The sequence below is a fragment of the Vulpes lagopus genome, chromosome 7 (assembly GCF_018345385.1).
Source record: "Vulpes lagopus strain Blue_001 chromosome 7, ASM1834538v1, whole genome shotgun sequence".
NCBI classification, from domain to species: Eukaryota; Metazoa; Chordata; class Mammalia; order Carnivora; family Canidae; genus Vulpes; species Vulpes lagopus.
Window position 1 is genome coordinate 81,189,905 of NC_054830.1, and position 10,611 is coordinate 81,200,515.

At 49.8% G+C, this 10,611-nt stretch overlaps 1 protein-coding gene across 10 annotated transcripts; it reads left to right on the forward strand.

The window, feature by feature from the left end:
• Positions 1–611: 611 nt before the first annotated feature.
• Positions 612–9,671, forward strand: PIGO (phosphatidylinositol glycan anchor biosynthesis class O). Of its 10 annotated transcripts, XM_041763461.1 has the most exons (12): positions 638–688; positions 1,467–1,981; positions 2,599–2,742; positions 2,930–3,053; positions 3,373–3,532; positions 3,740–3,919; positions 4,179–5,033; positions 5,649–5,700; positions 6,241–6,447; positions 6,658–6,872; positions 7,488–7,558; positions 7,707–9,671. In XM_041763461.1, exons 2-12 carry the CDS (start codon positions 1,471–1,473, stop codon positions 7,834–7,836), a joined length of 2,649 nt encoding a protein of 882 aa, XP_041619395.1. In that variant the 5' UTR covers positions 638–688; positions 1,467–1,470; the 3' UTR covers positions 7,837–9,671. The 10 variants fall into 10 exon arrangements, with proteins under 10 accessions (XP_041619388.1, XP_041619395.1, XP_041619385.1 ...); XM_041763454.1 differs by having other exon boundaries at positions 612–688; positions 1,442–1,981; positions 4,179–5,700; XM_041763451.1 differs by having other exon boundaries at positions 4,179–5,700.
• Positions 9,672–10,611: the final 940 nt, after the last annotated feature.

Sequence of the window (10,611 nt, forward strand, 5' to 3'; positions counted from 1 at the left end):
GGATGCGGGACTCCATCCCAGGACCCCGGGAGCACGACCTGAGCCAAAAGCAGACGCTCAACTTCTAAGCCACTCAGGTGCCCCATTATTATTTTTTTAAAGTAAGCCCTATGCCCAGTGTGGGGCTTGAATTCATGACCCCAAAATTAAGAGTTGCATGCTCTACCAGCTGAGCCAGCCACGTGCCCCACCTTTGCCCATTTTTAAATTGGATTATTTTTTAAATCACTGAGTTGGAAGATCTGGTGAAAGACATGAAGAGGAGGAATAATAAAATCTATCAGTTGGTGTCAGCTAACCAAAAAGGAGAAAGTAAATATTATTTATCCCTATTTTACAGATGAGTTAAACTCCATAACGCCAGCGAGTGGCAGAGTTAGGATTCAAACTAAGTTTGATTCCAAAAGGCCAACTCTTAGTCTTAACCAAGAATGACCAATGCTTCTCTGAGCTCTTCTAGCTTGCTTCCCTGCCCCTAATTCTCCTAAACCATGATCCCATCAAACTTTGTGTCTGTGGCCAGCGCGGCGCTCCTTGGCGAACTTCTTCGGAGGCGCCGGCAGATGGCGATGGGGCGCCGGCAGATGGCGATGGGGCGGGGGGGCCCTCGGGCCGCTCTGTCCCGCGCGTGCTTATCTGTGGTGTCCGTGTGCAGGCGTCGCCGCCGCGCTTCCGGGCGCCGTTCAAGGTGAGCCAGGGTCTCCGAGGAGCTGCTCGCACTCCGTACTCTTAAGTCCCCTTTCCGGAAGAGACCCATACCCCGCAGCTCGCAGCCTAGCGTGCCAAGTGCCCAAGCCCGGGTGCCCAGGAGAAGGCCAGGTAGCCACCAGAGGAAGCAGAGCCGTGGGACGTGTGGGTCCCGGCGAGGCCCAACCGCCTCTAGACCCTGCGAGTGGGCTTTGCTGCGCGGGGTAGGTCGCGACTCTGATCTCCTGGCGAGCCTGGCCATCCGGAAGCGGAGCGTGACTCCTCCCCTTGGTCCTCTTGGCCCCCACCAGGCGGCGCCGTCAGTCCAGCCCGGGTTCCCCGGTGCCTGCGAGCCCTGGCCACCCCAGGGGTATTGAGATCGGCAAGGGAGAGGGAGAAGTGAGCTGTCAGAGAGCATTCTACACTAGGAACAAGTTTCCCTGGAGAACTGTGCTTTTCATTATTAGAATCTCCTGCAGTACATGTGCAAATCTCTATGCTCCCTCCCCAAACATCCTGATTAAGTAGATCTGGGGTTGCGCCTGGAAATCAGCATTTTAAACAGCTGCTCTAGGTTGATGCCCATAGTCTGCGGACTTCACCTTCAGAAACACTGATACAACTGGTGGAGAGGAACGTTCCATTGGGTTGGCGAAGGGGCTGTTTATCTTCCGGAAAGCTTCCAAGAGGAAGTGATTCTAGCTTGGCTTTGTATTGAGGGATAAGAATATCCATTGGTTCTTTACCCCCACAGTGATGAATTCCCTCCCTGCTACCAGTAGGATGCAGAAGATCTCAGTGCTGCTCTTCCTGGCCTGGGTCAGCTTCCTCTTCTACGCCGGCATTGCCCTCTTCACCAGTGGCTTCCTGCTCACTCGTTTGGAACTCACCAACCATAGCAGCTGCCAAGAGCCCCCAGGCCCTGGGTCCCTGCCATGGGGGAGCCAAGGGAAGCCTGGGGCCTGCTGGATGGCTTCTAGATTCTCTCGGCTTGTGTTGGTGCTGGTAGATGCTCTGCGATTTGACTTTGCCCAGCCCCAGCCCTCACACGGTCCTGGAGAGCCTCCTGTCTCTCTGCCTTTCCTGGGCAAACTGAACTCCTTGCAAAGAATCCTGGAGATTCAGCCCCACCATGCCAGGCTCTACCAATCTAAGGCTGATCCCCCCACTACCACCATGCAGCGCCTCAAGGCCCTCACCACAGGCTCACTGCCTACCTTTATCGATGCTGGCAGTAACTTTGCCAGCTATGCCATAGTGGAAGACAATCTCATTAAACAGCTCACCAATGCAGGTTAGTTTGGGCCTCTTTGGAGGTCAGGAATACCTTAGCATATTTTCTCTTTAGAAGTCAGAGAGCCAGAACTTTGGGTGCCCAGCTGCATGCTGGACTATGCTGTGGGAGGACAGGGGAAGAGAAAAAGACCAGGGCCCTGCCTTGAGCAAGTGCAGGGTTGGGCTTTGTCATTCTGGAGTTTCTAATATGCATGGAGTGTTGATTTTTACATTTGGGGAGCTCTCAAGTAAGGGACAATAGAGCAATGAAGAGAAGATATGAGTCTGGTATCCTCACAAGTGTGGAGGAGAGAGCAGAGGATCCACACCCTGTCTACTCACTGACTTGGAAAAAAGTAACATATACCCAGGAAGAACAGAGTAGCAAAGATAGCCAGGGACTGAGAACTAGCAGAGCCTCTTGTAGAAACAAGAAGTCTGGTTATTGGGAAGAGTAGGTTATCAGGGAAAGCATCCTGGCAGAAAATTTTAGGCCTTGAAGGATAAAGAATTGCTGGATGGAATTGCTGTGCCTTAGAGTGCATGTTGGAGATTTCTGATAAGTCTTTAAAGGGCCTCCTCTTTTTCCCTGCTTTGATTCCTGCTCGGGCTCTGACCAGTCTCATTTCCCTGCAGGAAGGCATGTGGTCTTCATGGGAGATGATACCTGGAAAGATCTTTTTCCTGGAGCTTTCTCCCAAGCTTTCTTCTTCCCATCCTTCAATGTCAGAGACCTGCACACCGTGGACAATGGCATCCTGGAACATCTCTATCCAACCAGTGAGCACAGGGCCAGAGGCAGGCCCGACTAAGACTGGGAGCTGAGGGCTGCTTCAGGTCACAAATTCTGAGCCTCCCATGGGTGCAATGGCCTGGGCTTGTGTCCCTTCACTAAGCATTAGAGCTGAGCCAGGGTTGAGGAGTGGGCCTTAGTCCCCTACTGTGCTCAGTGTTCTTCCTTTCGCAGTGGACGGTGGTGAATGGGATGTACTGATTGCTCACTTCCTGGGTGTGGATCACTGTGGCCACAAGTATGGCCCTCACCACCCTGAAATGGCCAAGAAGCTTAGCCAGATGGACCAGGTGATCCAGTGAGTGTGGGATATTGGCTGGGCAAGTGGGTTTGTGTCTGAGAATCTTAGGATATATTGGCCCAAAAGAAAAAGTCTTTATCTTGGAGCCTTTTTCCTTGCTGAATTCTGTCTTTTCTAGGCCTTTTTCTGCAACTAGGGGCCTCATCCATCTTGAGTAACTCAGCATATGGCTTTGGGCAGTAGGGTCATGACTGTAGAGGTATCTCTTTGCCAAATGTCTAGGCCCTCCTAATGGAAGTTATGGCTGGGGGTGAATGGCTCTCCCAGGAAAATCTTTATCTGTTCCTACCTCCTGACCTATTTTCTTGGCCGTCAGGGGACTTGTGGAGCGTCTGGAGAATGACACACTACTGGTCGTGATTGGGGACCACGGGATGACCATAACTGGGGACCACGGAGGGGACAGTGACCTGGAGATCTCAGCTGCACTTTTTCTGTACAGTCCCAAAGCCCTCTTCCCCCATGTCCCGCCAAAGGTGAGGCCTGGGTGTGCTTTGTCTGGTTTCTTGGTATTCAGTCGAATCACGATCACGGCATTCTTGTGGATCCCTCCATTTTAGGCCCCCAAATTCATGACTATGGGCATCCCCCACTCACTTCCTACCTAGGTCCCTATGTGTTCCATTCCAAATCCTGACCTCAGCTCTGTGGTGAACCCATTGGCTCCTCTCCTTTTCCTCTAGGAGCTGGAGATAGTTCCTCAAATCAGCCTTGTGCCTACACTGGCCCTGTTGCTGGGCCTGCCCATTCCATTTGGGAACATCGGGGAAGTGATGGCTGAGCTGTTCGCAGAGGCTGAAGACTCTCAGCCTCATTCCTCTGCTCTGGCCCAAGCCTCAGCTCTCCATCTGAATGCCCAGCAGGTAGGTGATGGGCTGTGCTTCCAGGTGACAGAGCTAGGGTGGGCATAGGAGAAGCGTAATGATCACTCCATTGTTGTTTGTTCACTCTTAGTCCCACTTTACATAGCCATGTCCTCCTTCCAGTATCCCTCCCTTCACCCCTGTCCTGGACAGAGTTTAGGTCCCTGATTTCCGGATTCCCCTCTTGGTAACACCTATCCTTGCCTCTGTCCTGGTTTATATCTGATGTGTTCTCTTGGTCTCTAACCATTTTTGCCAGGTATCCCGGTTTCTTCACACCTACTCAGCTGCTGCTCAGGACCTTCAAGTGAAGGAGCTTCATCAGCTTCAGAACCTTTTCTCCAAGGCCTCTGCTGACTACCAGCGGCTTCTCCAGAGTCCCCAGGGGGCTGAGGCAGCACTACAGACTGTGATCACTGAGCTGCAGCAGTTCCTGCGGGGAGTTCGGGCTATGTGCATTGAGTCTTGGGCTCGTTTCTCTCTGGGTCGCATGGCCGGGGGTGCCGCTCTCATGGCTGCTGCCTGCTTTCTTTGTCTGCTGGTATCCCAGTGGGCAACATACCCAGGCTTCCACCCCCTCCTCCTAACACCCATGGCCTGTGGTCTGGCTGGTACCATAGTGTGTGCTGGACTCCTGGCGACTACTGGGCTGAAGCTGGATCCAGTGGTTCTAGGGGCCATGGCTGCAGTGGGCTCACTCCTGCCTTTTCTGTGGAAAGCCTGGGCTGGCTGGGGGTCCAAGAGGCCCCTGGCAGCTCTGTTTCCCACCCCTGGGCCTGTCCTGTTATTCCTGCTCATTCGTTTTGCTGCTTTCTTCTCTGATAGCTTTGTTGTAGCTGAGGCCAGGGCCACCCCCTTCCTTTTGGGCTCACTCATCTTGCTCCTGGTTGCCCAACTTCACTGGGAGGGCAAGCTGCTGCCACCTAAGCTTCTCACAATACCCCGCCTTTGCTTTTCAGCCTCGACAGGCCAGCCACGGCACAGTGGCACACATGCCCTAGGACTTGGAGTTGGGTTGCTTTTATGTATAAGGCTAGCTGGGCTTTTTCATCGCTGCCCTGAAGAGACACCTGCTTGCCATTCCTCTCCCTGGCTGAGTCCCTTGGCATCCATGGTGGGTGGTCGAGCCAAGAATTTGTGGTATGGAGCTTGTGTGGGGGCTTTGGTAGCCCTATTAGCTGCTGTGCGCCTGTGGCTTCGCCGCTATAGCAATCTCAAGAGTCCTGAGCCCTCTGTGCTGTTTGTGCGCTGGGGGCTGCCCCTCATGGTACTGGGCACTGCTGCCTACTGGGCACTGGCATCAGGGGCAGATGAAGCACCCCCACGTCTCCGGGCCTTGGTTGCTGGGGCATCAGTTGTGCTACCTAGGGCTGTGGCAGGCTTGGCCGCTTCGGGGCTCATGCTGCTGCTCTGGAGACCTGTGACAGTGCTAGTGAAGGCTACGACGGGTACTCCCAGGACCAGGACTGTCCTTACTCCCTTCTCAGGCCCCCCCACTTCTCAGGCTGACCTGGATTATGTGGTTCCTCAAATCTACCGACATATGCAGGAGGAGTTCCGGGGCCGTCTAGAGGGGACCAAATCCCAAGGTCCCCTGACTGTGGCAGCCTATCAGTTGGGGAGTGTCTACTCAGCTGCTATGGTCACGGCTCTCACCCTCTTGGCCTTCCCGCTTCTACTATTGCATGCAGAGCGCATTAGCCTTGTGTTCCTGCTTCTGTTTCTGCAGAGCTTCCTGCTCCTGCATCTGCTTGCTGCTGGGATACCCATCACCACCCCTGGTAAATACATTTCTCAGCCCTGATTCATCCAAGGACAGTAGTGATGTGACTTTGGCCCTTCTTGTCTTCAGGGAAGTGTTGCTCCTCAGATTCTTCACACAGTTGGGAGGGTCTTCCTGATGTCCTCTTACCTTGCTATAGCCAAGCAAATTGATCCTTGCCACTGGCTCTTAAGGCCAGCAAGGTTCACAAAGGAGGGAGACAGAAATACTCCAAGACTCATTTCTTATGGAAATGCTGCATCTTCATGAGTGCATTTCCTGATTTTCCAGTGATGGGAGTGGTGAATTATGAGTATGTAATGTCATAATGAGCTGTAGGTATATGAGATGGAGAATAGTTCAGATTAGAGAAATGGAGGCTTAGTGCCACAGAGGGAATTAGAATAGCAGAGTGTTGAATGTAAGGAGGTTGGGGTGATGGGCATGTATGTGTATGCAACATTGAGGTAGTAGGAGTATATGACCATGAAGCAGTAGGCTATGGATTAGGGAATGGGATATGACTGTGAAGTATCTTTCTCCGCTCCCCCACCCCCAGGTCCTTTTACTGTTCCATGGCAGGCAGTCTCTGCTTGGGCCCTCATGGCCACACAGACCTTCTACTCCATGGGCCATCAGCCTGTCTTTCCGGCCATTCATTGGCACGCAGCCTTCGTGGGATTCCCAGAGGGTCATGGGTCTTCCACCTGGCTGCCTGCTCTGCTGGTGGGAGCCAACACCTTTGCCTCCCATCTCCTCTTTGCAGGTACCTTATTCCTCCCCTGCTTCCATCGTTTACTCTTTCTGGAAGGAGAGGAAACTCCTGGATTTGAGTGGGGAGATGTGGTTTTGTTGGCCCTTTGGCACCCCGTAGCCAATGCTAATTGGTGCCTCAGTCAAGTAGGTTGGTTGGGGGCCAGGGTGGCCTGGTTCCTAGGTCCTCCACTGATTCTAGCCCTGCCTTTCTCTGAGGCAGTAGGTTGCCCTTTGCTTCTGCTCTGGCCCTTCCTCTGTGAGAGTCAAGGGGCCCGGAAGAGGTGGCAACACCTAGGGAATGAAGCTGAAGCCAGAGTCAGGCCTGAGGAGGAGGAGGAGCCACGGATGGAGATGCGGCTCCGGGATGCACCTCATCACTTCAATGCAGCGCTGCTACAGCTGGGCCTCAAGTACCTCTTTGTCCTTGGTATTCAGGTGGGTACAGGGAGAGGTCACTGAGTTAGTGACCTTTTCTCATGATCACTTTCCTTCTTTCATACTTTGCTAACCCAACCTCCCACCCCCTCCAGGAGAGAGCCTTGACTGAAATACAGATAAGCAAAATGGTTGCCCAAGGCTGTGGCCTCAAGGGGCTGTATGGAAACTTGAACCTGGGTCTCCATAATCCTATCTTGGACTGTAACCTCTCTACAAGCTAGGTCTAGACCCTGCTGGTTGCATTTGGGGATTCCTCCTTTAGTGGACAGACTGGAAAAACTGAGGTGATAGACAGGATTCTTTCCCAGGCTATGGTCATGGCTCGTCCTTCTCTTCAGAGGCAGGAGGTGTGACCCTGACATCTTCCTCCATCCTGGGAGGCAGAGCCTGAGTGTAATCAACACAGATGGATAGTGCTTGACCAAGGTCACACAGTGAATCATGGTGGGGCCAGGAAAAAAATTAGTTCTCCTAACTCCTCACCCAGGTTTCTTTCCACTGACATGCACTACTTTCCTACTCCTCCCTTCTTCACAGGGGCCTACAGCAACTCTCCCTTTGACCTGTTTCCTCCTCCTTCCCAAGTAACTTGACCTTTCCTATCCTCCCTAGATTCTGGCCTGTGCCTTGGCAGCCTCCATCCTCCGCAGGCATCTCATGGTCTGGAAAGTGTTTGCCCCCAAGTGAGTGGGTTTGCTTGAGAAGTATTGGTGTTGGGGAGGGGGAAGCTTGGAGGTAAGAATAAACATCAGGATGGGCAGGTTTTGTCTCATCAGGGAAAAGGCTCTCAACCTACTCTGTCCCCTGAGAATTCTCCACCTTTCTTTACAGGTTCATTTTTGAAGCCATGGGCTTTATTGTGAGCAGCGTGGGACTTTTCCTGGGCATAGCTTTGGTGATGCGAGTGGATGGTGCCGTGAGCTCCTGGTTCAGACAGCTAATTCTGGCCCAGCAGAGGTAACCTAGGCTGCAAATGCTGGCTTGTGGCCACAAGGAGAGCTGGAGAACAATCTAGTCTGGCCTATATAGGTGTTGGATCATCTGCAAGAGAGGCTTAGTCACACTTCTGACCACCGTGCAGCCAAGAGCTACTGACATCTGGGACTTCATTATTTTATAATTCAAAATCATAGTGGGGCCTGCTCCCTAACTCCTGCTTTGGAGGGTAGCCTCCAAAGGAGAATAAAATAATAATGTAAATACGTGTTTCTGAGAGGTGGGGGAGCCCCCACTGTCCTACAGGGACTGAGGAGGGTTACTCTCCCCTCCCACAAAGCACAGATGACACCAGCCATCTTATGCAGACCTAGCTACACCTGAAAATCTTTGGGAAGTTGTTGAAGTTGTCTGAATTCGTTTCCCCTACTTCTTCTCAAATCACTCTTGTTAAACCACCTGTGGGGTTTTTGTTTTGTTTTGTTTTGTTTTGTTTTGCCATGTAACACATTTTATTAAATTCTTATGCTTTGGCTGATAGTAGAGATGGCTGGAAAGACAAGCCCAGGCTCATGAAGTATACACACTCACTGTCTAAAACCCCAAACAGTGCTGTATTCCCTCCTCTATTGGGTTCTTTCACTCCAGGACGCCCTTTGCCCTTCACTTCTGTGGAGGCCACCCTAGTTTTCCAACCTTTGCTGTTCATTTATGAGACCTCATTGCCCGTCTTACATAGCATTGCATCTTGTCCCATTGATTATTCATGATTTGAAGCCACAAGTATAAATCTAATGCATGTCTCTTGTGTTCTCCATCTACTGTGTCACATTGAAGTGCTGCCATGAAATTCTCATGGAAATGTCCATCAAAGGAATGTATTGGGGGAGGCTCTGCAAAGGGTCAGGCCTGGGATTTGATGTTTGAGAATGCCCAGGACAAGAGGAGATGAAACAACTGAAAGAGAACAGATGGCACATTGGAGAATAGCACTTTTACTTGGCAGAAAGAAGTCAGGCTGAGTAGTAGTGATTATGAAGGAAAGATGTTCACTGCTATGGTAGCTAAAGGAAGAGTTGGAATTATTAATGGCTAAGGGTCTCTAGGGCTACAGAGGCCACAGGGAAAGATGATGAGACGTGTATACTGTTTCAGGCAGTTAGAGGATTGGACATTGGTATCCCTGGCAGGAATAGGTTTCATAACACGAGAGAAGTTAGGCCCCAACCAAGACTGAAAGATTAGAAAAAAGTCCCTTTGCCTCCTTCAGTCTGGCAGACATCATTCCCAAGCATCATTTAATAAGCACACTACCTCTGTGAGAAGAAAAGACACTTTTCCATTCCTAGGACCCAGGGGAAGGATTTCAGACTCCAGTTCTTCACCCTGTCTTAGGTTCCATTCCCTCCTTTTTCTTTTTGGCAGAGAGCCTCCTCTGGAGCCTAAGGGAAATCTGCCGATCTGCCAGCCATTGGCTATTTCCTTTTCTTCTCGTCTAACTATAAGATCCTTTTGCAGAAAGATATATTAAAAATTCTTATCCCTGCCTCTTCTTGACATCAAAGTGCCCTTTCCACACTAACTTACTTTTTTTAAAGCTTTATTGGGGTAAATTCACCATAAAATTCAGCCATTTAAAGTGTATAATTTAATAATTTTTGGTATATTCTCAGAGTTGTACAATTGTCACCACAGTCAATTTCAGAACATTTTCATCACCCCCAAAAGAAATTATCAGTACGTTTTCCTATCACCCTCCAATCCTCTCCACCTCCAATCCCTAACCTTAGGTAACCACTAATCTGCTTTCTGACTGTATTTTCTATTCTGAACATTTTATATAAATGGAATCCTACAATATGTGTCCTTTTCTGTCTGGCTTCTTTCACTCAGGCTAGTGTTTTCAAGGTTCATCCATGTTGCATTATGCATATTTCATTTCTTTTTTATGGCCAAATATTCCATCATACGGACATATCACATTTTGTTCATCCATTGATGGCCATCTGGGTCCTTTGTACCTTTTGATTTTTACCAATGCTGCTATGAACATCAATGTACAAGTTTTGTTTGGGCACATGTTTTCATTTATTTTTGGCTTATACCTAGTGGTATATTGTGTAATTACTAGGTCATATGGTACATCTATGTTAACTTTTTGAGGAACTGCCAGTTTGTTTTCCAAGGCTGCTGCATCATTTAATATTCTCATCATTGGTGTCTGAGGGTACTAATTTCTACATATCCATGCCTTTACTTAAAACCATTTATTTTTGATTCTGACCATCCTAGTGGGTATGAAGTGGTATCTCATTGTGGTTTCGGTTTGCGTGTCCTTGATGACTAAAAATATTGAGCATTTTTCTTTTGCTTATTGGAAAATTGTACATCCAGCGACCTTCTCTGTTTATTGACTGTTCTTCTAATTTTTTTTTTAAGATTTTATTTATTCATGAGAGACACAGAAAGAGGTAGAGACACAGGCAGAGGGCGGAGAAGTAGGCTCCATGCAGGAGTCTGATGCGGGACTCGATACCAGGACTCCAGAATCACACCCTGAGCTGAAGGAAGATGCCCAACCACTGAGCCACCCAGGCATCCTAAGTGTTCTTCTAATTTTTTAGTTATAAGCATTGTTTATATATTCTAGATAGAAGTACCTTGTCAGATACATGATTTGCAAATATTTATTCATTTATTCACGACTTGAGCCAAAGGCAGACGCTCAACCACTGAGCCACCCAGACATCTCATCTTTTCATCTTCTTGATAGTGTTCTTTGAAGCAAATTTAAAATTTT